The 24,653-nt window shown below is 47.4% G+C and overlaps 11 protein-coding genes across 11 annotated transcripts; 4 read left to right on the top strand and 7 right to left on the bottom strand.

The window, feature by feature from the left end:
- Window positions 1-380: 380 nt before the first annotated feature.
- C8Q69DRAFT_464707 (hypothetical protein) lies at window positions 381-1,265 on the top strand. The gene has a single exon (XM_028630443.1). It carries the CDS (start codon window positions 559-561, stop codon window positions 1,129-1,131), a length of 573 nt encoding a protein of 190 aa, XP_028485935.1. The 5' UTR covers window positions 381-558; the 3' UTR covers window positions 1,132-1,265.
- A 656-nt stretch (window positions 1,266-1,921) lies between these two features.
- On the bottom strand, window positions 1,922-2,959 carry C8Q69DRAFT_444028 (putative ferulic acid esterase; the record flags this gene model as incomplete). The annotated part of the gene is made up of 2 exons (XM_028628969.1): window positions 1,922-2,569; window positions 2,630-2,959. 2 exons carry the CDS (start codon window positions 2,957-2,959, stop codon window positions 1,922-1,924), a joined length of 978 nt encoding a protein of 325 aa, XP_028485934.1.
- A 708-nt stretch (window positions 2,960-3,667) lies between these two features.
- On the top strand, window positions 3,668-4,195 carry C8Q69DRAFT_506491 (ribonuclease III domain-containing protein; the record flags this gene model as incomplete). Its single annotated transcript, XM_028632807.1, has 2 exons — window positions 3,668-3,881; window positions 3,948-4,195. The coding sequence occupies 2 exons, from the start codon at window positions 3,668-3,670 to the stop codon at window positions 4,193-4,195; spliced, it is 462 nt and encodes a 153-aa protein (XP_028485933.1).
- Window positions 4,196-5,898: 1,703 nt separating this feature from the next.
- C8Q69DRAFT_238774 (putative alcohol dehydrogenase) lies at window positions 5,899-7,307 on the top strand. Its single transcript, XM_028626469.1, has 3 exons — window positions 5,899-6,173; window positions 6,234-6,845; window positions 6,904-7,307. Exons 1-3 carry the CDS (start codon window positions 5,997-5,999, stop codon window positions 7,195-7,197), a joined length of 1,083 nt encoding a protein of 360 aa, XP_028485932.1. The 5' UTR covers window positions 5,899-5,996; the 3' UTR covers window positions 7,198-7,307.
- Window positions 7,308-8,098: 791 nt separating this feature from the next.
- Window positions 8,099-9,516, bottom strand: C8Q69DRAFT_238751 (late sexual development protein). Its single transcript, XM_028626468.1, has 2 exons — window positions 8,980-9,516; window positions 8,099-8,925 (listed from the first exon to the last, which is right to left on the bottom strand). Exons 1-2 carry the CDS (start codon window positions 9,349-9,351, stop codon window positions 8,215-8,217), a joined length of 1,083 nt encoding a protein of 360 aa, XP_028485931.1. The 5' UTR covers window positions 9,352-9,516; the 3' UTR covers window positions 8,099-8,214.
- A 673-nt stretch (window positions 9,517-10,189) lies between these two features.
- On the bottom strand, window positions 10,190-12,629 carry C8Q69DRAFT_464683 (hypothetical protein). Its single transcript, XM_028630442.1, has 5 exons — window positions 12,025-12,629; window positions 11,827-11,949; window positions 11,412-11,766; window positions 10,542-11,350; window positions 10,190-10,453 (listed from the first exon to the last, which is right to left on the bottom strand). The coding sequence occupies exons 1-4, from the start codon at window positions 12,166-12,168 to the stop codon at window positions 10,581-10,583; spliced, it is 1,392 nt and encodes a 463-aa protein (XP_028485930.1). The 5' UTR covers window positions 12,169-12,629; the 3' UTR covers window positions 10,190-10,453; window positions 10,542-10,580.
- A 574-nt stretch (window positions 12,630-13,203) lies between these two features.
- Window positions 13,204-14,699, bottom strand: C8Q69DRAFT_464679 (oxidoreductase). The gene has a single exon (XM_028630441.1). It carries the CDS (start codon window positions 14,480-14,482, stop codon window positions 13,571-13,573), a length of 912 nt encoding a protein of 303 aa, XP_028485929.1. The 5' UTR covers window positions 14,483-14,699; the 3' UTR covers window positions 13,204-13,570.
- Window positions 14,700-14,788: 89 nt separating this feature from the next.
- On the bottom strand, window positions 14,789-16,059 carry C8Q69DRAFT_519731 (putative short-chain dehydrogenase; the record flags this gene model as incomplete). Its single annotated transcript, XM_028633476.1, has 5 exons — window positions 14,789-15,372; window positions 15,428-15,496; window positions 15,568-15,651; window positions 15,705-15,781; window positions 15,860-16,059. 5 exons carry the CDS (start codon window positions 16,057-16,059, stop codon window positions 14,972-14,974), a joined length of 831 nt encoding a protein of 276 aa, XP_028485928.1. The 3' UTR covers window positions 14,789-14,971.
- A 982-nt stretch (window positions 16,060-17,041) lies between these two features.
- On the bottom strand, window positions 17,042-18,489 carry C8Q69DRAFT_238481 (hypothetical protein). The gene has a single exon (XM_028626466.1). It carries the CDS (start codon window positions 18,081-18,083, stop codon window positions 17,133-17,135), a length of 951 nt encoding a protein of 316 aa, XP_028485927.1. The 5' UTR covers window positions 18,084-18,489; the 3' UTR covers window positions 17,042-17,132.
- A 273-nt stretch (window positions 18,490-18,762) lies between these two features.
- Window positions 18,763-20,395, bottom strand: C8Q69DRAFT_464673 (hypothetical protein). Its single transcript, XM_028630440.1, has 3 exons — window positions 19,676-20,395; window positions 19,365-19,504; window positions 18,763-19,307 (listed from the first exon to the last, which is right to left on the bottom strand). Exons 1-3 carry the CDS (start codon window positions 20,227-20,229, stop codon window positions 19,012-19,014), a joined length of 990 nt encoding a protein of 329 aa, XP_028485926.1. The 5' UTR covers window positions 20,230-20,395; the 3' UTR covers window positions 18,763-19,011.
- Window positions 20,396-22,520: 2,125 nt separating this feature from the next.
- C8Q69DRAFT_416718 (putative DNA primase subunit Pri1) lies at window positions 22,521-24,648 on the top strand. The gene is made up of 3 exons (XM_028628355.1): window positions 22,521-23,001; window positions 23,058-23,255; window positions 23,314-24,648. The coding sequence occupies exons 1-3, from the start codon at window positions 22,748-22,750 to the stop codon at window positions 24,443-24,445; spliced, it is 1,584 nt and encodes a 527-aa protein (XP_028485925.1). The 5' UTR covers window positions 22,521-22,747; the 3' UTR covers window positions 24,446-24,648.
- Window positions 24,649-24,653: the final 5 nt, after the last annotated feature.

The raw sequence follows: 24,653 nt of genomic DNA, 5'->3' as shown, positions 1-24,653 counted from the left end.
AGTTGTCCCATAAAGGCAAGCTTAAAACCAACCAGATATATGCATATTCAGCATAGCCAACAATGACTCCGCTATTAGTGACCAGTATAGGGAAAGATCTAAAGGAACAGACATAACTGCCTTTTTGCTGTGTCTATAAAACTCTCAAAGATTTCAAGTGATATATCTCAGCATATCTTAGAAGTATAGCTGCCGGCATTTATAGTAGGGTGTACACGAGAGTAAACGGTCTGTAAACACAGTTTGTGTTGTTCGAACGCAGCTTTTAATGAATCGTCTTTGAACGTAACATTTATCCTGCAACCACAGACTATCCTTCTTCAATACGCAGATACAAAATTCTCATTTGAGTATTATTCCTTATTCAAGGTCGTGAAAATGCCGAGGAAGCCCCAGAGCACACCCCCTCCTCATAAAGTGGAGGGGTTTTTCATCCCCAGGGATCAGACGCAGATCAATGAGCTTATCACCAAAGCGAACCTGGCCAATAAAACTTTACACGACCTTCCCAATGATTTTCTGAAGTCGGGGTCAGAAGTGACAGAGAAGCAGTTTGCCATGTTTCGTGCTGCTTGTCCAGAGACGATAGATACAGCACTGTTACCTCTCCATCGCTATGTATCAGAAAGCTCCTGGGAAACAGCAGTTTCTCTGACTGGTACTTCATTCGAGTTTCGCAAATATGTACGGGCAATTGGGAAGGGGACCCAAATGAAGTCCCTCACGGAAATGGATGCCGACTGGCCTGGTTCGTTCAAGACCGTTCGAGAGCTGCAAGAACATGCCACGCATTTCCCTGGCAAGAAATCATACCCTAACGAGATCACGGTAAACGCGGCGTTCATAGTTCTACTGCAAACAATCACACATCTGGCACCAAATATAGATGCTGAGTGGTACCTCGAACCTGCAGATTTCGTGGCGGTATTTGGTAACGGAAGTTACGAAGCATTAACTGACGGGCAGCTTCGGACTCATTCTGGAAAGGTAGTTAGCGCTATTGCTGAGGTCAAGAGGAAACCTCGAAGGAAAGTCTTCATACCATTAATGCAGGAGGTAGCGGAGTTAGTCGCATGGATCGTTTGTGATCCACCGGCACGTCCAGCGACTCCGGATAAATGTCACTTGTGAGTTTTTTTAGGGGATTATTGTATATCTTTCTCAAAAGCCAGCTAACAAACTGAAATTTAGCCGGCTGCTATTGTCGCAGAATGAATCGCAGATCTTTATCACATTTGCCGAGTTTCATCATGACTATGTTGACTACCTGACAGACAAGAATATTCGGGTCTTATCGCCAAATGCCTTCATTGAGATGAATAGATACGGTCCGTGGGACACTGGGATCGCTGCGGAGATGGAATCGCTTGCGACTATACTACTTGCAGTGACCATTGAGCTTGCACAAGTCTAGATAGACTGTAACAACTGTGTTAATTCAGTGTGATCAGTTTGCAAGATAGATACAGATCAGATAAAAGGACCGAAATCCTACGTTTCTGTCTTCGAAGATTTCCAGATGAACGGATGCCCCTTCCTCAACAAGAAGCCAGAAGGGTCGTGTGCCAAATGTATAGCGACGACGATTCCCGAGACTGTATTTCAGCAAGGCTTGGGGCTCCAATTGTATGCCTTGATGGCATTGTTGGTGCACCCGAGAGTTCGTCAGGCGAGGGAGGGCGGGTGAGGTTTATGTTTAGACTGTTTCTTCTTTGCGGTTGCAATATCCCACTCAGGTTTTATTTGATCAGATAAGAGAAACGATATTCCGAGAATCCTCTATGCGTCTATATAACTAAATTGACGAATGCGTAACTATGGAATAGCATCTTGGTCATGAATAGTGAGGCACTCCGGACAATGTGTAATGCCTTATTAATATAGGGCAGTCCAGTCATCCACACCCGTGATCCGTCTGGTGCTAGTGTAGCGGCCATTTAGAGAAGAAATCCAGGATCAACGGTGTCGCGTTAATGTACGTCCCATTGGGGTTGTCCGAATTTGGCTGTGTGCTTGGCCAAGCATGACCCAGTCCCCTTATCAGGTAATGCGTCACCATACCCAAAGACCCCTCAGAGTATCCATACTCGTACTTCAAAACGTGATTATCAAATGAGCTGGTCAAGTCGCTCTTTGGTCCATACCCATCTCTCGTCGACCACTCCCTAGCCCAATGTGGGATAGTTGGCAGACACTCTCCACGACGTTCACCGCCGTTATATGGGATTGTGTCATCTGCATCGCCATGAAACTCAATAACAGGAATCTTGCGTGCTGCCGGATTGCATTTTATGGGGGTGTCAGCTGCATCACAAGTGCCGTTTTCGCTCAGAGGTTGATAGAACGCTCCGGATACGGGAGCGAATGCTGCAATCTGCTTCGATGCGGTCTCATCACAGGCGAGAAGTCCCGTGAAACCTCCTCCATTAGACTTGCCGGAAGCGAAGATGCGGTCTGTATCAAGGCAGTAATTCTGTGAAAAGTTGTTGATCATATCCAGAACGAAGCCCACATCGTTGACACCGACGGAGTTTGGGTCCCCTTGCCATTGGGTCTCACCCTCGGAACCCTAGAGCAATTAGTCAATACTGGAAAAGCAATAGCTAGCGTGGCAGGTACAGACACGTACCTTTAGACCCTGCGGATAAACCGAGATAGCATCTGGGTTCCATGTCTCATTGTAGAATTCAGAAAGAAGCAGCTGGGAATAGGCAGTTTTTCCACGTCCATGGAATGAAAATATCAGCGGTGCTGGCTTCTCTGTATCGTAACCAGACGGAATATTTATGATGTAAGATCGTGGGACGTTGTCACTTGTCATGAAAAGAGCTACATAGGTGAAATTCCCGGGAGATTCGTTGTTTGGAATAGGCATGCCACATCCAGGAGACCTCGATGAGGCTCTAATTGTCCCGAAAATCGAAAAGATGGCGAAGAAGAGAATGATATACTCCTTCATTGTGGACAGAAGAGATTGGAAGATTGAGAAACAGTCAGAATGAGCAAGTCGCAATCGTACAGTCTGTGGCAGATGTGTTAAGCTCTATATATTGTCCAGCGAATTCTCCTTTGATTCTGACCGTTTATGTCTTTCGAAGTACCAAGACTCAGGACGATTCCGGGGAACGGTCTGTTTGTAAGACATTCCCCTTTGTGCGATGTTTACGGGTGACACAGGTTCAGCTGTTCTAGAGTAGTACGACCCTTGTCGAGATGCCGTGCCAGCGACTTCACCCCGCAACTCCGCCTAGCGATTCTCCGTCTCACCTCAGCAGAGACATTGCATCACTCAAGGAAACCTGCTTCTTTAGGTGTGTCTCGATCATCCAAGCACCAGTGTCCTTTTCCCGTATGAGACAACGACTGTATCCGACTGTCAAAGCAGCAGGGCGGAGCACTGCAAAGATCCGAGAAGGAAGCGCAAAGGCAATACAAGCAGGAGTTCTCGATTCTGATGGGAACAAAAGCACTAATAATGAGGGCAAGCATCCTCATACTGAAAGCCAAGACGTTGGCGCGTGAAGGATCGCGGGGTTCTAACTTAAAAACAGATGGAAAGCTTCTAGAACGGGATGTGCTGGCAATCTCAACGCGATTCCCTTGCCATCCTGTGTCCAGGTTGCTAGAAGATAGCTTTTACCTACCGCCTGTCCAACGGGATGCAACGATGCTATCCCACAGAAGGTGTCTTGAGGACTCGATCGGATATCAATTCAAAGATTTGGACATTCTCAAGGAGGGATTCGTAGCAGCAGGTGCTTCGAGCGCAGTGAAAGATACGCATGTGTCATTGGAAGGAAACAAACGGCTCGCATTCGTTGGTGATGCAGTACTGCGTCTTATAGTTGCAGATGAGTGGTTCCCAAGTGGAACGAGCACAGGTATCTGCTGCTTGTCTTTGGCTTTTCAAAAGTCCACTCACGGTTTTTGCTAAGCGGTATCAATAGCGACGGCGAACAAGCTCCTCGAAGAATATGGTTCAAACGACAAATTAAGTGAAACAGCCAAGGCCCGTCGGTTTCAGGATTATCTGATTCGAAATCCTTCCCAACGCGGAGAAGACGCCCGAACAACCTTGGCCTCAACAACCGAAGCTCTTATCGGTGCGGTGTGGATCGATTCTGGAAAGGATTTTGTGACAACTCAGCGTGTTGTGAAAAAGCTGGGCTTGTTTCCAAAGCGCATGACCCGATAAGTCTCCCGAAATCGTTAAAGAAGTTGTATTTAGTCTGGAAATTATCCTTGAATTGACAGCTTCCCGGTTCTTTGTCTAGCCAAATGAATGATCATCTGCGATCTGAATGTATGTATACTGGAAGCCTGAATCGACCAGCTACCTCTTTCTTAATATCATATGCATGATTCTATACTCCGATAAACAGCCTTGGGGAAATACTCTACTCTCAGATGTCTCTGTCGAAAGCATCATATATCTTATTATCCAAATCCGGATTATCTGCTTGCAATCTCCACGGCAGACTTACTGAGACACGTGAATTCTGTTGTTTGGATTTGCATTACTTCAGCGCAGGGTGTCAAGAAACACGGGAACAAAGAAAATTGACAAGCATCCAATCCGTTGAAACAACATTCTCCTCGGCCCTTTCAAGGAATAAGCTACTCACGAGTTGAATAATAATATCTTTTGATCAGAGAACACCATCACATAATGTGCACTATAACGATGCATGCTTCGCGAAAGACAAAAACAATAAGTGCAGAGATATCCACTGAATTAGGGACTGAGCGGCCAAGAAGCTCTTGGAGCTTCACGCCGCGTGAGGACCTCGCGAGAATCTCCCCTCAATACTTGGAGGACGAGGATGAGGACCTTTGGGGAACAAAATCCATATAAAATCAGCCCTTATCCAATTTTCTATTCTCTACCGATCAAGCTGAAATTCAAAGCTCGCAAGATGCTGTCCTTAACGATCTAACTGACTAGAAGAGCTTAGTGGATCCGATGCACAGTGTTCCATCATAATATGCGACCATTGATGAACATCAAACCAGCTCGAAGCATCTGAATGGGTAGCACACATGCACTTTGTTATGGGGCAATGAAGCATATTGACCGCTTTTTCATGGCACTACTACGTCTACCGATACCAGTATCACGGTTTGGTCGGATAACCTCGCGAAGTTCCGAACACAACTACCGAACCGGACCAAATAACTGCCGTTCTTTTACAAATCACGAAGAATGGAGATAATGGAGATAAGTGGAGGGCATATCGGCATCATTGTTGCTCGATCTACCGCAGAAAAATTTTTCGGCCGACACCCGTTTCTATATGTGGCTGAATGAGTTCCAGGAAGAGAAAAGTGGGATTGAAACAGTTCGGCGTGGCTGGGGATTGGAACCTGACTGGCCGAAATAAGACTGACCCATCCGAGTCTGTTATCGGTGAGATGTGTTGTGGCCCTCTTGATATGTTGAATGTCGGATATATGAAGCCGCAAACGCTTTGCAGCTCCGATAGCAAGGATCGTATTTACGCTCTTTCTGGAAACGTTCCCTTGAAACGCAAAATTTGCAGTTTGAGATTCCCCGGAGTTAGGTTCTAACGTGGCGGAGAAGCCTAAAGGTTGAGAGATGCAGTCTCGAACCATACCACAGATACAGACAATTACGTCTCTTAAGGATGTCAAGCTGGTTATATCCAAGTCAATCGGGGCAGCTAGATTGAATCTTTTCTTGGACATCTCCATGGAAGGTGCCTGATATGTCGTGAAAGATGCATCCGAGCGTCGCCACAAAAAAGTCTTATCGCCAAAAACTCTGAAACGGCGGAACATGAAATCTTAAGCCCGCTCCGCATTTCCTGAACCATGGCCCACAAAGATGGAGACCTGAAAGTTCTGATTAACATGTTTGTGCCTGGGAGTTGAACATATATATAATTGGGAGTAAGAAGGGAGTCTTTGAACAACTACCTGATCACTAGCTATCGTCATCTTTCTCTCTTCCTACAATACACCTACCGGCTATCATCATGGCGCAGACAGACTACAAGTTCGAGGGCTGGATGGGCCTTGACCAGAGCTCGGCCGACGGCAAAATGGTCTGGCAGGAATTTGAGCCGAAAGCATGGGAAGAGACAGATGTCGATATCAAGATAACCCACTGTGGAATCTGCGGGTCAGATCTGCACACATTGAGAAGCGGCTGGGTAAGCCCATCAAGAGATCAAAGGGTGGCTTAATAGCAAATAAAACTGACCATCGTACAGGGTCCAGCAAAGTACCCATGCTGCGTTGGTCACGAGCTTGTCGGTATCGCTGTCCGTGTCGGTTCCAAGGCGGAGGGCGGTATCAAGGTTGGCGACCGCGTGGGTGTTGGCGCTCAGAGCGACTCTTGCCGCGGACGCTTGGGTGACTGCCCTGAATGTGCTATGGGACTGGAGCATTACTGCAACAAGCACAAAGTCGGAACCTACAATGGCATACACTTGAACGGCGGCAAGTCCTATGGTGGATATGCCTTGTACAACCGATGCCCTTCGCACTTCGTCATCAAGATCCCCGACTCAATCCCGTCGGCAGATGCTGCCCCTATGTTGTGCGGTGGTGTCACCGTGTATAGCCCTCTAAAGGAGAACGGCTGTGGTCCAGGAAAGAGGGTTGGCATTATCGGTGTTGGCGGACTCGGTCACTTTGGTGTCTTGTTTGCCAAGGCCATGGGAGCAGACAAGGTCGTTGCGATCTCGCGCAAGGCTGACAAGAAGGCGGATGCCCTCAAGTTGGGCGCGGACGAGTACATCGCCACGGCAGAGGACGCGGACTGGTCTAAGAAGCACTCGCGTAGCCTTGACCTCATTATTTGCACTGTCTCGTCGGCAAAGGTTCGCTAAAGTGAAACCCGCTCCGTACTATTACTTTGCACGCTAACATGTGGTACAGATGCCGTTGGAAGACTACCTCGAACTTCTTGCCACCAATGGCACCTTCATCCAGGTCGGTCTTCCGGATGATGGTGCTCTTTCTGTCCCTGTCTTCAAACTGCTGCGCGGTGCTAAGCTGGGAGGATCCGGAATTGGCAGCCCTGCGGATATTCGGGACATGTACAAGCTTGTTGCGGAGCACAACATCAAGCCATGGATCGAGGAGATCCCGATGAAGGACGCTAATAAGGCGATCGTCGATATGGAGGAGGGCAAGGCCCGATTCCGTTACGTTCTGGTCAACGAACAATAGTTGGACGGTTAATGAGATCTGTAATGAGATCTGTTTGCACGGCGTGCATATAATCAATTTTAGATATAGATATAGAATAGAACGCGTTGCTCCTTTGTACTCTCTACGAATACCTGTTCTTTTTGTAGCAGACTGTTGTAGTAGCTCCTTGAAGGTTCCGAAGCCAACAGTTCAGACGTTCTATGATTACCAGCGTATTCATTCTATTTGCAATGTGACCAAGGTACGGTTGTGGTCATTTGGTATCCATTGAGATGCACCAACGTCGCGGCTTGTTTCAGAGATGAGTTAGAGTGTTTAACACAGCAGGTAATCAAGCAATGATTCCTATCATGACGAGCACGGATCAGTCAGGCCAACTGGCAAACCACGGGTGTAGAAAGTCTGGATGCTAGGGATCCGAGCCCCCTTCCGTACACGATCTAGCCTCTAGGTAGACACGCCAAACTATGAACCAGGAGCCCTTACAAAGTATTAAACTGAGGCCGAGAGTTTCCAATTACACCAACATCTAATCACAGTAACGATTGGTAACAGCGGTATCCAATAAACTCTCTATATTTGGGTTTCTGATAATCCCCTTTCTACCACTCTCTTCTGGGATGTCTTCGCTTTCCATCAGATTATCTGATCAACGCCATGTGAAAAGACTTGCCTTTGGAGCTGCTGTTTCAGATTACGAATATACATATAAGAGGGGTGAGTCCATATACTATAGCCTGCCTACAATCGGGGGCTTGGGTGACATGAAGGCTCCAAGAATCAAGTATATCCTTCGATGTTGAGGAAACGTCTAATTCACTCTTGAAGAAGTAGAGGCAGTACCTAGAAAACTGATAAAAAAAAAAACATCAGAGAATACTAACAATTGGTTCGCAAGGAGCCACATGACCGGACTAGTAAGACCCAAAATCAGAAATAGAAGAACCCCGATATACTGGACATAAAAGCTTCCCGTCGAATTGCCGTCTCATATCCACTCCACACTCTCAACTATCATCCCTCTAAATTGTGAATTCAATTTACAATGATCAACGCAGGTCCGAACTTTGTCGCATCAGAGACATTCTGCAAGCTGTTCAGAGACTTGTTCGCATCCGCTAGAACTGCGATAGTCAACCCATTCAAGAGATACGCGTCGTATGGGAACGTAGCCTCGATCGTGACAGTATTTTCTTCCTTCTCAACGACCTTGAAGTTCTTCACGATGGGGTTGTTCTGCTGATTGATGTAAACAAGTCTAAGGTCCTTAGCCGATACAGATGTCGAATTCTGAAAACTGAAGCGAATAGACTCCGTCTTCGCCTTGGGAGTATCAAGTAGCGTGAGCGGCTCGAAAGTCTTGGTCTTGATGGTTTGCAGATTCGGGCACGATCCAGGAACGAAGAAGGTTTGATTAAGCGCATTGACAGCGAAGTCGCGGGTGCTTGCGGTTAAGAAGGGGAGTTCATTCGGGATCTTGCCCTGCAGGAGACGATACCAGCCTTCTTGTTCGCCTTCCTGTCCAATGACTGAGGCAATGCCAGTTGTGAGAGGTGCGTCACCATTCTGTGCGAAGATCTGGATCACGTCTTGCAGAGTACCGAGAACAACGGAGGTGAATGTTCCAGCGAGCGTGAGAGCAGATTGAAGATCCGAAACAGGGAAGTTGTATCGACAAGGCTGGATGGGGGCTGCGCCAAAGTGTTTCAATACTCCATTGGCGTTGAGTGCATGAAGCTCTTCTTGCTATTCGGATAGTCAGTCAGATACTATGCAGTCCATGTATCTAGTTTCACTTACAGCTTGCACAGCCGTGAGAGTCTGCACTAAAAATGCCTTTGAATCCTTGTCCTTGACGGTATACCCGGGCACATCATGTGTCACGTTGAACAGCAACTGAGTGAAGAAAGCTACTTCGAAGAGCTCATTTAAAGCAATGACACGCAGGTTATTCAGTCCTTCCGCGCTGATGTTTGATGGCACTGCACCGTTGGGCAACGTTCCGAAGGCCTGCTTCTGAATCTGCTTGGTTTCAGTCTGGTTGGGATTCGGGAAGCCATTACGCAGTGGCAATGGACTGAAATTGACAGATCTCGGCACGGCGGGAGCTGCTATTGCTAAAGTTGAAGAGAAGCCAAGGATGGCTGTTGCAGTGGTGATCCAGGAACGCATGACGATTTTGTGATCTGGTGTAATGTTGTTTATGTTGGTAATAACCTTGTTAGAAAAAAAGGAAGCAGGTAATCAAGTGTAACGTCTTTATCTATTAAGTAGCAAATGCAGAAATCAATAGAAGTAAAAAAAGGCAATGAAGTAAATGCAAAAGTCGTTATGGCCGTTAGTAAGTTTAAATGACTAGCTAACTAATTCTTTGAGGGAGAGAGAAATCGCGGTCATTTTATACAAAGAAAAAAGCAACCCTCTACTGCGCCTCCCCAGAAATACATACCCACAAGGACCATCGCATTCACCCAACAGAAAAGGCGTGTCAACCTCGATTTGTCAACCAACCATCCAGTCCCCAGAATAACCACCGGAAATGACGGTTATGGATGCAGAGAGACGAGCGGCTTTTTCGGCTGCATCTAGCTTCAGCTGAGCATTCGATGTAAGTAAAAATGAGCAGCCACTCGGCTCCAGGCTGCGTTTGAAACGAAGGCTTAGCAGAAACGTTGATCCAATCACGCCGACACTGAAGCGCCGGGTCGAAACGCCCATTTTCCTGATGTGGAAGAAATATGCACTGCCCTTGGATTAAATCTGCTCACGTTGCACCATAAACGGAATGGCGGTCTGTATATATATCCCAATCCAGAATGCGAAGGGCTAAAAATACCATCCTCGATCTTAGGGGCCAGTCTTTATTTAGCGCTGACAGTGATGTCTTGATTGGCCACGATCGGCCCGTGGCACGTAGAAGGGCGCGTAATTTAATAATAATGCAGATCAGATTAGTGTAATATCATTAATAAGTCGCCCGTGTCCATTATTATCAATCCAATAGGTGCCTAGGGTATATCTCCGAAGGCGTGCCTCGAAATATCCAGTTGAACACCACGCAGTAGACAGTAATGGTGCATTTACAGTCATCAAACGCAGATCTACATCCATGCGAAAGGGATATATCCTTGGTCTCGCAACAGAAAAACTAACTAATACCCGGGGAAAGCATCTCTACGTTTTTGCGCTATTCCTACTCAGAAACGAAAAGCATCGATTCCGCTGATAAATCTAGTCGAGGATTGTTTCATTCACCCGCTGAAAGCAATATGTGTATGTACTTCATTCTCTATATCTTGCTTGCATAATCGTTCAGATGTACGTACCATGAAAATTTGCTAATCAAGGAAATTCCGTATAGGCAGTTGATAACAAATAAATGGTCTTTAAGTTAGTACTAATCAGGAAGAAACAGCGGGAACATGTTTGGCAATGGTCTGGTCGATACCGTGCATTCCTCCGAACTCGCAAGAGGGCCTCGCACCACAGCCGGGAGCAGGGCAATGATGCCCATAATAGCAGTCTGCTTTACGACATCCCAGACCCCTCTTACATGCAGTGGCACGCAGTGAATATTGTAATGCTTCCTTGACGCCCGCCTTGAGTTGATTGTGGTCAAGCTGGCATCCCTTTCCCTGAGAACATTTGCCATTCAGATGGAACTCCGCACATAGCTGCCCGTTCTTGGTGCGCTTTCTAAGCCGATTAAAACACACCTCTGATGGCATATCAAGACTGATGTCCACGCGCTGACCATATCGATTAACAGGGACCGTGGGCGTTGATGGTGACTGAACCCGGATAGGACTCCTGCTCGAAGAATAGCGCGAAATATCTGTTCCAGATGACGATACAGGCGAACAGCCATTTGGTGACCGAGGTGATGGCAGCGCTGGCTTCGAGCCAATTATCTGGGCATATGTCGCAGAGTGTCTCTGGGTCTTCGTGAAGTTGGGTGTTTTGCGAAAGATATCTTCGCAGATTATGCGCTTAAATTCGAGCGTTGAGAAACTCGCATGAACATTCACACCCGTTGCAAACAGTGATGTCTTCTCTTTCCCATCGTCGCATTTCTGGAACTTCTCCAGAAACGGAACGTATCCACTATCGTGGCAGCATGCAACCGAGACATGTTTGCAGTTGGCAATGGAAGTATAATGTCTGTACTGCTCTACAGTGACGGTTAGATACACGCTTATCCTCATCCTTTCATAGAGCCATGACGGACATACCTCGAATCTTCTCGTCTGCTCTTTCCTTCCCACCTCCGCAATCCACGACGTCGATTAATGGGTGTGACTGGGTCAATCTAACGAAGAAGCTGTTCATTTGTTCCGGGTTGTCGATGATGCCAGCTTCAACCATCGCGGTGGCCAGTCCCGTCTTGTTCACATATATACGGATAGCAACTTCGAAATCCAGGGAAAACCCCTCGTCGTTGGTATGAACTTCGCGAACAGAATCACGGAAGAAAGCGTAGAGCTCTTGAGCGGCTTTGATAGCGCCTGCCTCACGATCGCTGACGAATCTATTCTCGAAGATGTAGCCGTCGCCATCTATCAGGAGGACTACGAACGGATTCCTAGTCTGTGATTTTTAACAGTTAGTAGAGTCCAACACCGATAGATAAAGGCTAAGGCTACTAACCAAAGACCTCTCGGCTTCTAATGCCCGCTTCTGCCACTGTCGCCTGCTACTGATTTGGTCTATCAAGTCCATACTTCTGTTCCGTAGTTGGCGTTTCAAATGTATGTTCTCAGCCGTGAGGTTCTAACGCTATTTGTCAGCCCAGATATATGAGAATATCACACTGGTATGTGAACTCTTAGGTCGTCAATATCCTACCTTGATAATCTGGTCTTTATCGGCGTCATCTTTTCTATAAAACGGAAGAATCTGGACCAAAGTCTCCAGGGCAGAGGCGCCCCGCCGCCACAAGGACATCTTAGGCTCTGCGGGGTGGTAGCCGCAGATAGCAGGTATGCACATTGGGAAAAGAAAAAAAAGGTAGACTATAAATATAGAATATGCTCTGAAAAGAATGTGTGATTATATCTGCAGCTGGGGACGCAGGACGACAGTATGCGCGTTATAATAAATATAGCTCGAAAAGGGTTGTGTGAAACACTGGGTTGACTTATAAAATGCCTTCTTTGTAATAAAATGAGGAGAAAATCTATACACAGTACAATAGAGGGACTTAGAGATCTATTAAAGCTGTTTTATATATCACAGTTACTGATAGTCACTTGTAGGGTAGTGCAGGTACCCCCGAAACACTGCGGGAACTCCCGCACGACCACAATACTTAGAGGCTAGAAGGAGGCTCAGTGCGGCGCATCACGAAGGACCAACGGGGACAAATAGGCAGAATAGCTACTAATGGATCATTGATAAGAGTCTCTCAGAAGGGGATTTGACCAGATAGGATACTTGGAGAGCCGCGCCACGGTGCATGAAATTCATGTTGTGGCTGGTTTGTATGGTCCAGCAGGGATATGCATGACATGCCGGAATGAAGCCTGTCCAGACAACATGTCCGAAATTTGCATCTCTCAATCATACACGATGGACTGACTGAAGAGGATCTACATTATTTCTCTTCCTGTGCCTTAAGGTGCTCCTGCCTCGAGGCATTTCGAACACGTCCGAATCGTTTCTGTGCTCGTGAGCTATGGAGTAAAATCAGTGGCGCTCAATTCCGCCCGATATATCCATTTGTACCGCATGATTTGCGCTTTTCTCAGTGATCATCAAACTGTTTATTTATCAGATTGGGCGCTGACTACAGAGCCAACGCCATCGGTTTGAGAACCAACAACATAGATGCAACACGATAGGTTGGCCGGCTCGCCGGATGTTTGACCGGGCGCGTAGCGGATCAGGGCAGTGCAATGTAGACTTATTGGGGCTATGGAATAGACATGGATACAATTCGCCGCTGTAGACAACGGTTCAATCTCTCTCTCGACGTCATTCTCATGCGTTCTTATTGATTTATTTTTTTTTTTCCTATGGCTCAGATGACGCGATAGTTTTTCTAGACTGTAGAGACCGTTTAATGTGGCGAGAATCTTTCGGTCTTCGTATGTACAATATCCAGCCATATATATAACTAGAGTCCGTGCGCAGGTTTTGGAAACTACATAGAACAACAGGCAAACAACCGGGAAAAACTATCTTAATAATGTCGTTCAGGCTGAGTGAAGAGGGAATCAAGACGCTGATCCTCTATTTGTCAACTCAAATCTGCCTGAAAGACACTGCGGGTTTTCCTCTCGTACTAAGGCTACGTGCATTTAGTATCAACCAGTATCTTAAAAGAAAGGGAAAAGACAGAGAAAAAGAGCATTCTCATAGTAACCTATTTCACATAGCCGAAATTCTGCATCTAAAAGACAATTGCGCCGCCATCAACAACAATATCTGTACCATTGATGTACGTACCAGCGCAGCTTGCAAGTAGTACAACTGCCCCCGTGAGTTCAGTTGGGGCGCCCATCCTTCCACTGGGATTGCGCGAGGCCCAAATCTTCCGATGCCCAGCAATGCCATCTCCCTCATTCAGAATGGTGTCCATGTATCCCGGGCTAATGCTGTTCGTACGGATGCCATACCGAGCCCATTTTGCAGCAAGGCAATTTTTCAACGAGAGCAGCGCTGCTTTGCTGACGTTGTATGCAGCTTGAGGCTGGGGAAAGTTGACCCGATGGGCTGAGATGGACGCAATGAAGGTTATAGAGCCGCCAGTTCCTTGAGCAACCATACGTCGTGCCACGGCCTGAGCGCAGATAAATGTACCTGTAGTATTAATGTCGATAACCTTCCGCCACTGTGAAACCGGCATTTCGAGTGTCTCCACGCAGCCAACGACCCCAGCGAAGCAGAGCAGAATATCAATCGATCCCAATACTTTGGTTGTCTCGTCGAGTGCTGATTCAACAGCCCCTTCGTCGGTGACATCGACTGCTAATGCAGAGATCGTAGCTTTCGGGAATTTTGGTCTCAGCTCGTCTATTTCTTTCTGCGAGTTCGTTGCATTCATGTCCAAGATCATCAGGCCGCTGAGACCATGTTCGAGAAGTGCATCGCAGGCGTATAGGCCTAAGGTTCCAGTCCCTCCAGTAACGACTGCATTACCTTGGACTGAGAACCTCTGTTGTGCTCCTGTAGTGGAATGTTTCGCAATCTCTGCTTTAGGGGGCGGTGTCATGGAAGACGGGCTTCCATCACTCAGTACCATCGATGGGATAGCTCGCTGCGTGAGGGCATCACGCCCTGGTAGCTCCGTTGACCCCGACATTTCCAATAGATCCCCGGATTAGGGAACACTGGATAATAATAAATAGCGAGACGTACCACTGCACAAGAAAGACGGGGGCGGGAACCCGAATAGGCTCTATATATTAGTTATTATGCTCTGATTTCAGATGGTAATATGATTATGGCGTGTCTGGTCTCAGTCCATCTTGCTCATCGACCCCTCATGTATGTATCTTGGAATACAGAGAGCTCCGGAGCGCAGCTCGCCGACGTCCCCCGCCCGACTTGGTACACCTCGGTTGACTTTATTCCGATTAGGAGATACTAGTTAGTTAACCAGTATCTGGTATCTTATTCACCGTTTATAGACTTACATCGCGCTTATAGAAGTTCATAATTTGGGAAGTCTTATCTTGTAAATAGAAATCTCCCTCACTATATACACTATCTAGAATCAACAAATACCTCCAGTATATTAGGCCAAGGGTTTTCCTGGTGCCATAAAACCATAATTCATTCAATGCTTGCGTCAAGGAAGGACATAGCCACCGTCAATAATCATGTCACTTCCAGTGGTGTAGGTAGAGGCATCACTAGCGAGATAAAGGTACAAGCCCTTGATCTCCTTTACATGACCTTGTCGACCAAGGGACGACATACGATAAGCCTCGTTGATCACACGGGGGCTTGCGCCCATTTTGGTCTCGAAGAAGCCTGGGGATACAATGTTCACTCGGGCAAACTCTCGCCATTCACGAGCAAGACATTTGCCGAAATGAGTAACAAAGGCCTTACTCCCATTGTATACGGGTTGATCCACCGGCACATTTACAATGTGCGCGCTCATACTCGATGTGATGATGAAGTTTCCTGTGCCCTGGCGCTTGAACACCTCTCCTGCATACTTGGCGCAGTATACCACCCCGTCAACTGTATGATACATTAGCATGTTCTGTGGAAAATGATAGGTTATGTGAACGCTTACCATTAACGGACATCTGCTTCTTATACTCGTCTAGTGTCTGTTCGAGTATTGGCTTTGAAATAGCCGCTCCTTTGGAGTGTTATCAGCTACTCATTTCTCTCTCTCTCTCTTTAACATCGCAAGATATTATGACAACTCACCAGCATTAGCGATAAAAACATCAATTCTTCCAAATTCTCTGAGCACATCTGATATGGTCTTCTCGACTTCTTCGTGGTCCGATACTTCAGGCAGTCTTAGCTTGGCTTCTTTGTTTCAAAAAGATAAATTAACATACCATTCACCTTGTACGCTGCAGCCTTAACCCCATGAGTCTTAGCCAAAGCCTCTGCTTTTTGGATAGCGACATCATTTCTTTCAGACAGAGCGAGTAATAGATGTTAGCTAGAGCTTGCCATCGACGGCGCAATTTGGCAATGAATACAGACGTACGAGTTATACCATAAAGCGACAGCGCCGTTCGCCTCCGCCATGGCCTCCGCAACGGCATATCCAATACCTTCAGCAGCTCCAGTGACTACAACGACCTTTCCAGTCATTTTAAACTGTTCCAGGACATTGGTAGGCGTATCTGGGTAGGGCCTGGGGAAGCCTTCCCGGGCTTGCGCACACTCGGCTTCGGTCATGGACATAGTGGCTGCGGTCGACGATAGTCAGTTGATTTGCATATTGATAGAAGCTCTGGCGAATTATTTATACCTATGTGATTAAATAGACCGAGCAGCTGGACCTATCTATACTTGCCCACAGGGTTTTTGGTTGGCGTGCTGTGGGACCGACTCTCGGTAGATAAGTAATTCGGGTAAAATCAACAGGGACGAGATATCTGAAATTTGACTGTGACGGCCAAGTTCGATAGGTCCCCATAATCGAAACATACATTAAGGCGCATACAGATATTGTCTATTTTAACACTTGTTAATCATGTACTAATTATGAATCCGACCTGGTTGAGTCCGTTTGTGCTTGGATTTCCCACAACAGGTACCTAAGTAAGTAAATATATCCACACTGGTAACTAGCCAGAGGTATGATTCATATCTCAAGACCAAACGTTCTTAGTCCTACTAAAGAACTTATTCAGGAGATTTACCTATTCCACCAGGACTTTGTTTCGCAACAGTAGCTTGACTGATAGTGATTACCAGCCCCCAGCGCGAGGGACTAGCGTACTCTCTATACGTATTTAACCAGAACCAAAGTATTAAATATCAATTTAACCGAACATTCTCCAACTGAGCTCCTCACTACCACGCTGTGCAAATTGACTTATATAATAAAATTCATTCCCACCGCGTCTAAACTACAATTCTGACCCGTGTTCCGATAACCGTCACCCACATTTATTTCCATGCTTGCCCGGACATGGCGTCTCATAAGTAAGCGGATCCCGCAATTTATTTAGATCGGTTCCACAAACCTAGGGAGGCTGGCGCGGCAATTAACGACCCTTCTACTGGTAATATTGATAACACGGCTAGCGAAGACGCGGATTTAAAGGATTGCAAAGAGAAACTTGAATGATGCGGTCAAGACAATGGAACCCTAATTATTTGCTACACATAACACACCGATCGGTAGATACATCCACTCTCCCAGAGCATTCCAACGACCTTCCCTTCTACCATCACTCTAACCTGGATAACAGACCGTTGACAAAGTATAAAAAAACTAACCTCCCCCGTGTTGACCCTGGCGGTTGACATTACCATCCACTATCCATCGTCGGCTGTTCGTCAGAAGAGCTCCCAATCCGCAGCTCGTAATAAGGGCGAGCATGCGGTCTATGATCCGTCTGCGCGGAGACTCTCTCAGGGGAGGACCTGGGTGATGTCCGGACAGCACTCCGTATTATCAGACGCATGTGTGTATAGATAATACTTTCGCGCTTCTTATGTATAGTTCCCCACGGGGGGCAAGGCCATTCTGACCATCGGGACTCGTTGTCAATGCGCAGGAACGTAAACCTGTATCCGTCCGAAAAGCAGCCGAAAACGATCTGGTTCTTTTTATGCTCTTGCTTTCGAATGGCATGGACCATGGCCATATAACAGAGACATTGTGCGAGACCTGCACCGGCTAGGTTCTTGGCTTCCAGTACTACGAGGTTGGTAGCTGTGTCATCGGATGCATCGTACCACACGGCATAATCTGACCTTCCCTGAAGAGTACGCTGCGTTCCCTTATACTCTATCTGGAGAGATAGATTATTCTCCAGTGTAAGGGAGATAGGCTTGTCGTCGTCTCTGATTACTCCGCTGTTGAAGGGCGACCTAAGGAGTTCTCTTTCTGCGATTATGCAATCGAGAAGGATCGCATCCAACCGCAAACGGCAGCTCGCCTCATTGTTGGGATCCTGGCCAAGTGTAGACGATATGTCTGCCAGTCGTTTGTGGAGAGCTTCGGGCACTGGTATGAGATCCTCCTCGCGTAAATCCCAGATGTCATCGTATCGCGGATCCTTCTTCAAGTGGAACACCTTTTCAACGACTGGGAGAGATAGCGAACTGGCAGGAAGAACGGGAGGTCTTTCCGGCTTGTCCCATTTGGAAAGAAATGTGTCCACATTTCTACTGTTAAAAGTCTGCGGGTTTTCCTTTCCGCGTTGGAAGAATTCTTTGGTAGCGCGCATAAAACGGTCAAACTTGTCAGGCATGGTAGAAGACGTGAAGATAAGATGAGAGTCTCAACAGTACTTAGCTGTAAGGATTCGGTTGATCAATGATCGGGATGTTAGAAGGATAGTATAAGATAAGGTTTAAGAGAGCAGAAAGTGATTTGAAACTGCAAGTCTCAGTTATTTTTAGCTATAAGGATTCAGTTGATTAAGGATCGGGACATTAGAAGGATAGTATAAAATGAGGTTTAAGAGATTAAAAAGTGATATAAAACTGCCAGTTTCAATCAAACTTGGTGGGAGGGCTCGAAGTTTCTCATGAGCAAATGTCATAAGCCAGGATAATAATACAGAGAGATATATGTAATGGAGGTTCAGCTGGCAAAGTTGCAGAGGAAATTTCGAAAATGGGCGCTGGAAGAGAAGGAGGATGAAAGTGGGATGAAGGTGAGAGAAAAAGGTGAGAGAAAAAGGTGAGAGAAAGAGGAGATTTAACAAAAGGTAAACACATGTTGCTGCCTTGTTGTCTGCTAAGCCAGGAAGGTGCTTGACGGGTGATTCCATCGGATCCATTCGCCAGGTCTGGTTTAGTTTGAATTTCCTCTCTGTTCAAATGATTATTCTGATCTGTTCTCAACTTTCTATCAGCACAAGTCTTTCCGAGTCTAAGGATAACTTCAACTACAGTGCACAGATGTTGTGACATAAGTAACCTTTAATTTCTGCTACTTATATATCTGGATATCTTTTATTATTATTATCATTAAAAGTTAGTATTCAATAAAAGGAATGCCACAATTGTGCCCATTGATAACGTGAACAGAGACGATCTTTCTTTTTTTCCGTAGAGAATTATATGAGATAGACCTTGCAGCAGCAGGGTCCAGTCCTCTTATGAACCGAACCGGTGAAACTCCGAGAACCAAAAATATCAAATTTCGTCGCGCATCCATTTGACCTATCCCCCTTACAGGAGAGCCATGGCACCAACAGCAGCGGCAATGAAGCCGGCAACGGGCTTGTCGAGGCGAGAAGCAGCACCAGTGAAGACAGGAGCCTTGCTAGGGCCAACAGGAGTCGGCTGGGCAGAGGTAGGCTTCTCCGCAGCAGAGGTAGGCTCGGAGGAAGCGGGGGCCACATAGCTAGGCTTCTCGGGAGCAGGGACAACAGGGACAACAGTGACAGCGGTGTGGGTGTAGGTGCTGCTCTGGGTAACTGGGACAGTTCGCGTAAAGTTTCCACTGATGATGACAGATGAAGTAACTACACCTGTATTAGCTAAATCATATTTAAAGTTAGGGTCAAGGGTTATTGTATTACCTGGGTAGCTGGTGGTCAGATAAGCTGTCGTCTTGGTGGTGTAGGTCTCGTTCTTTCCAGGCAGAGGAGCAGGAACGATAGTTGTGGGAACTGGAATTGGAATCTCAGTCGGGACAACAGTTGTCTGCGTGAGGGTGATGGTGTTGGTCTCAGTCACTGGGACAGTGAGAGTCTCAGTTCCAGTAGTAATGACAGACGAGGTAACTGGGCAGGTGGTAGTGACAATGGTCGCTGTCTTGGTAACATAGCCAGTGGTGCAGCTGGGGACAGGGACCACAGTAGGGCAGACGGTGGTAGTGGTAAGAGTGATGGTGTTCGTCTCAGTGACTGGGACAGTGAGGGTCTCCGTTCCAGTAGTAATGACAGACGAGGTAACTGGACAGGTGGTAGTGACAATGGTAGTCGTCTTGGTGATGTACTCGGTGGTCTGGTTAGGCCACGGCCCCCAAGAGTGAGTAGGCCAAGGAGCCGGCGAAGGAGTTTCCCAGGGCGTCGGCGATGGAGTCTCCCAGGGCGTCGGCGATGGAGTCTCCCAGGGCGTTGGCGATGGAGTCTCCCAAGGCGTAGGCGTCTCACAGGGCGTGGACACCGTCACTTCGGGCGTAGGTGTCGAGACAGACCAGGTGGGCCAGTGAGGAGGCGGAGGAGGCGGAGGGGAGTGGTGAGGAGGATGAGGAGTGTGGTGAGGAGGACGAGGAGTGTGGTGTGGAGGAGGGTGAGGAGTGTGGTGTGGAGGTGGAGGAGGAGGAGGAGGAAGAACGCCCGTGGACAAGGGAACAATGTATTCCCCTCCGCGTTCCTTCACAACTCCAGCGAAAGCCGGGCCGGCAATAGCCAGCAAGGCAATAGCTCCTGCTTTAACCATTGTGATAGTTGGTAGCCGGGATTGAGCGACGAAAGAATGTCAAAAGTGTTTGGAAACTCCCAAGATTTCACTAGCAAAACGAATGAACCGAGCGAATGGAAGAGGAAATGATTATTTGTCCTCGAAAGCGAGTGGTTGTGATGATGATGGAGGAAAGAGAAATCCACCGACGGTCAGAGACCAGTTTATATAACCTGCGAAAGGACATTATTCCAGGACCTCCGCACTGGAACAGGAACAGGAACAAGAGCCGCATCAGGTCAAGATCCACCATCTGGCTGAAAATGGGGTGGCACAATCCCATGATACGAAAAGTCCCCATCGACTTATCTTGGAAGCTTGTACAAACTTCCGAAAACAGAAGGTAATAGGTGTAGAAGTACAGTCGCCGAAAGAGAACGATGCATTGGCACAACGGGCTTAGCCTCCAGTTCCAGTGGAACTGTGACAATAGAACACATTGATAGGTTACATGGCACTAAAGCTCAAGCAGGGAAGCATTCTCCGTGCATTGAATGGACAGACTCGTGGACGGATATTGTAGAGCCAAGCCAGCAAGAGACAAAAACGGTGTAGACAGCTGATAACGGCTGTCGTCATGATACACTAGATTGTTCTATGACCAAAACAGGACAGCAAGCGATAATGGAACACTAGAAGATGTAGACCGGAAGTGGCAAAGACGGCTTTTCCTGGTGGGCCGATATAGTGTCGAACAGTCAGCCATCAAGTGCGTTCAGTGCTTAGAATTGTAGAAGGACTCGGCAAGAGCGGGAAATGTGCTCAGGCTGGGCAGACCCATATGGTCGCAAGAGAACAGGATCTGAGTACAGTAAAACAGTCGTGCGAGACTCGACGTGAGTAGTAAAAGGTCTCCACTTGATGGGTTCTGGAAACGGAGACAAGCCAACGAGGCTAGAAGTAGAAGGAAGTGCAATGGCAGGATATGACCAGTGAGGAATCAACAGGAAAAGAGAGTAGATGAAAGCGTATGATAGGTGCGCAGGACGGTGACAGCGGATATATTGACCAATGCGTGCAGTTGGTGTAGAGTTGATTCTGTTGGGTGGCTTTCAGTTCACCTTGAAAACAAATACATTTGCGGGGAGACAATGAGTGAGATGAGCCAATCTATGGTGAAATGTGATATAGAATGACGCATGTAGTCTATTGGCCGTCTCAATTTGTAAACGGACCGCGAATTGACCGGATAGGCCTGCAACAATGCAACAGCCCGTATATTTTCTGGAGTATCACATTGCCACAAGAGTGGGAAAAAACTGTTCAGGAACACTGACTAAGGCTGCTGCAACCGGTAACAGACATCAACGAGCTATGCATTGAATGGATTTTGCGCAAGGTGGTAGCGGTTAGATGGTGTCAACGAAAATTCTGACAGCGTGATACTCTTTCCGTGGTCAACGTCCGGAAGCAACCGTACCGAGTATGTGCCTGTGGCTAATGGGTACATGCACTCGGGGCGGTATGGTACATATCGAAGTGCAAGCGTATAGTCAGCATATAATAAGCAAATGCCCCTAAATAGATTTAGCTAGGCAAGGACCTGCAGTGCAAGCCATTGTGTCAATCGCATTCGTCATCGTGGAGTACACCAATGCATCGTATGTCGGGATTGAATAACGGACAAGCGACTCATGAGGCTTTGTCTGGACAGAAGAGAAATGAGTTGCTGCAGGTGTTGAGCCGGAAACTAATCGTGATGGCACTGGAATGTGGGCCTCTCCGCTAACATTGTGCCAGCAAGCTGGATCGAATCCATAGAAGCACCAAGCAGAGCATCTCAGGAATGTGGCTAGTCAACATCGGAGTTAGGCCCCTCCTATAGACTTGTAGTACAGTGCTATAAGAAGATAGAAGCTTCAGCTAACTGAAGTCGATGACGAGATGAGTACTTCTTTTTGCAAGTTGCTTTGGCATCATAGAGACGATGTAATGTACTCTAAGAACATTAGTTTTCACTAGGAGAACTCGAAGTAGCTCTCTTTTTGCCAAAGTAATATTGGTAGAAGTGCGTCTGGCCGTTTCAGGTCCAGTTCTATAAATAATCTCATTCTCTGGACGTTAACGTTCCACCCCAGAATCACAGGGATCGGAAAGCGGTCCGAGACTGCGTAAATGGCATTGACTTCTTTTTCTCTGGGCCGTTCCAAGCACAGCGTTAGCGAGTATTCCGCAAGCGGCACGAGCGAATAGATGACCTTGGCAGACGTCGAATATATAGGAAACAGAGATGTTTGTTTGCGGACGAAGAGGAGCTTTTCATAACTGGCTAGTCAGAATTGAGTCGGCAATGTGATTATGTAATATAGCCGGAAGAATACATTGTCACGTGATAAAATCTCTATCGGTCATAATTAGGGCTTAGGGCTACCCGAGTACTCTACGCGTCTGTCGCGTCTGGTCGCGTCGCCGCGGAACGGGCAGTTGGTTCATGAGTTAGAGAGCCGGAAGGTATCGTGACAAGGTAACCAACACGCCGGGACACCAGGACGCAGTCATGCCTCATTCAGTATCAGGGAATAGCTCGCCTCGTCGAGAGGGCGAAGATGATGTCCTCCCGGACGCACCCCCAGCGGAGACCTCGAACGATCAGACTCAAGGGGAATCGGAGGGCGAACGCGCAGAGGATGCAAAGGCCGGAGTACCACTTCAGGACCTCTTTAATGACGATGACGATGACGACGATGAATTTCCTGCATCAAGTGCGCCAGATAACAAAAATGGGAACTCGTCCATGCAACAGCCTACAATGTAAGCAGCTATTGCTCGAGGAATAATCCAAGTCATCCAAGACTGATCATTTCTAGCACTCCTGTCCCCGCAGCTCAGAAGGTGGATACAGAAGTCATGCTCGCGTTCTATCAACGATTATTCCCTTTCAGATACATATTCCAATGGTTGAACCATGGCATCATACCGTCGCGCGACTTCGGCAATCGAGAGTTTGCGCTCACGCTGCAGAACGAAGCGTACCTGCGATATCAATCATATGCAACGGCTGATCTGTAAGCATAAGACTTCGAACTTAGCTATTCTACCATGCACTAACGCATTCACCTGAAGGTTTCGTAAAGACATTCTCAAAATGAACCCTTCCCGTTTCGAAATCGGGCCTGTCTATAGCACGAATCCTCGTGACCGAAAGACGCTACGCGGCGGCCAGATGAAACCCTTATCAAAGGAACTAGTATTTGATATCGATTTGACCGATTACGATGACATTCGTACCTGCTGTACAAAGGCGAATATCTGTGGGAAGTGCTGGGCGTTTGTCACAATGTCCATCAAAGTGGTGGATGCCGCCCTGCGAGAGGACTTTGGATTCGAGCATATCATGTGGGTTTACTCAGGTCGGCGTGGTGCTCACGCATGGGTCTGCGACCCGCGAGCCCGCAACCTGCCTGATGACAGACGAAGAGCCATTGCGGGTTACCTCGAGCTCGTCCGCGGAGGATCCCAGAGTGGAAAGCGAGTGAACCTGAAGCGACCATTGCATCCGCACATCGCACGCAGTCTTGAGATCCTCAAACCATATTTTGCGCAAACAACCCTTGTTGATCAGGATACTTTTGTCAGCTCAGAGCAAGCAGATCGACTTCTTGCCCTTCTGCCAGATAAGACCCTCAACGATGCGCTCCGCAAGAAGTGGGACTCAGCACCAGACCGGCCCAGCACGAGCAAATGGGCCGATATTGACGCTCTCGCAAAGACAGGAAAGAGCAGTACCCTGAACCCAGCCGCTCTGCGAGACGCAAAGCAGGACATCGTCCTTGAATACACCTACCCACGACTGGACGCTGAAGTCAGCAAGAAGATGATCCATTTGCTCAAGAGCCCTTTCGTCATCCACCCAGGAACCGGACGTGTCTGTGTCCCCATCGATGGCCGCAAAGTGGATGAATTTGACCCCCTCTCCGTCCCCACGGTATTAGACCTTCTATCCGAGATCGACGCCTATGACGCCCAGCATCCAGCCGGCACCAACTCCGACATCCCCGAAGGCGATGGAAGCACGCAACTCGATTCCGACACTAGAGGAGGACGAAAACTACAAGACTACGAAAAGACCAGCCTAAAACCATACATTGACTATTTCCGCTCGTTCATCGCGGGCCTGATCAAGGAAGAACGAGTCGGCAAGCGTGAGCGCGGTGATGACGCACCAAAAAGCGGACCAGACGCAATGGAGTTTTAGATCTTCATTTACTTTCTTCTTCTTGTTTATACACAGTCATAATGGGTTCAGGGAATTGGGTCTAAATTTGGATCCCCCTATTCACAACGAGTCAGGAATTAAAGGGCAAGCAATGGCGTTTTATGGGAGTTGGATCGGGTTCTTTGTATCTCAATGAATCCAATTATGGTATTATCATATATGCAAACGAATCGAGAAATGAGAACAA

Source organism: Paecilomyces variotii (assembly GCF_004022145.1).
Source record: "Paecilomyces variotii strain CBS 101075 chromosome Unknown C8Q69scaffold_4, whole genome shotgun sequence".
NCBI lineage: Eukaryota > Fungi > Ascomycota > Eurotiomycetes > Eurotiales > Thermoascaceae > Paecilomyces > Paecilomyces variotii.
This window is presented reverse-complemented; position numbering and strand designations above follow the sequence as displayed.

Bases quoted from the DNA above. Each gene is read 5' to 3' on its own strand.
- C8Q69DRAFT_464707 (XM_028630443.1), top strand. From the start codon at position 559: ATGTTTCGTGCTGCTTGTCCAGAGACGATAGATACAGCACTGTTACCT.
- C8Q69DRAFT_238774 (XM_028626469.1), top strand. From the start codon at position 5,997: ATGGCGCAGACAGACTACAAGTTCGAGGGCTGGATGGGCCTTGACCAG. The intron at 6,174-6,233 runs GTAAGCCCATCA...ACCATCGTACAG, and splicing joins ACACATTGAGAAGCGGCTGG to GGTCCAGCAAAGTACCCATG. The intron at 6,846-6,903 runs GTTCGCTAAAGT...CATGTGGTACAG, and splicing joins GCACTGTCTCGTCGGCAAAG to ATGCCGTTGGAAGACTACCT.
- C8Q69DRAFT_238751 (XM_028626468.1), bottom strand. From the start codon at position 9,351: ATGCGTTCCTGGATCACCACTGCAACAGCCATCCTTGGCTTCTCTTCA. The intron at 8,926-8,979 runs GTAAGTGAAACT...CTATCCGAATAG, and splicing joins CTCTCACGGCTGTGCAAGCT to CAAGAAGAGCTTCATGCACT.
- C8Q69DRAFT_464683 (XM_028630442.1), bottom strand. From the start codon at position 12,168: ATGTGCATACCTGCTATCTGCGGCTACCACCCCGCAGAGCCTAAGATG. The intron at 11,950-12,024 runs GTAGGATATTGA...AAATAGCGTTAG, and splicing joins ATAAAGACCAGATTATCAAG to AACCTCACGGCTGAGAACAT. The intron at 11,767-11,826 runs GTTAGTAGCCTT...TAAAAATCACAG, and splicing joins TAGAAGCCGAGAGGTCTTTG to ACTAGGAATCCGTTCGTAGT.
- C8Q69DRAFT_464679 (XM_028630441.1), bottom strand. From the start codon at position 14,482: ATGTCGGGGTCAACGGAGCTACCAGGGCGTGATGCCCTCACGCAGCGA.
- C8Q69DRAFT_238481 (XM_028626466.1), bottom strand. From the start codon at position 18,083: ATGCCTGACAAGTTTGACCGTTTTATGCGCGCTACCAAAGAATTCTTC.
- C8Q69DRAFT_464673 (XM_028630440.1), bottom strand. From the start codon at position 20,229: ATGGTTAAAGCAGGAGCTATTGCCTTGCTGGCTATTGCCGGCCCGGCT. The intron at 19,505-19,675 runs CATCACTCTTAC...TGAGACCAACAC, and splicing joins CCAGTCACTGAGACGAACAC to CATCACCCTCACGCAGACAA. The intron at 19,308-19,364 runs GTAATACAATAA...ATACAGGTGTAG, and splicing joins TCTGACCACCAGCTACCCAG to TTACTTCATCTGTCATCATC.
- C8Q69DRAFT_416718 (XM_028628355.1), top strand. From the start codon at position 22,748: ATGCCTCATTCAGTATCAGGGAATAGCTCGCCTCGTCGAGAGGGCGAA. The intron at 23,002-23,057 runs GTAAGCAGCTAT...GATCATTTCTAG, and splicing joins TCCATGCAACAGCCTACAAT to CACTCCTGTCCCCGCAGCTC. The intron at 23,256-23,313 runs GTAAGCATAAGA...ATTCACCTGAAG, and splicing joins TCATATGCAACGGCTGATCT to GTTTCGTAAAGACATTCTCA.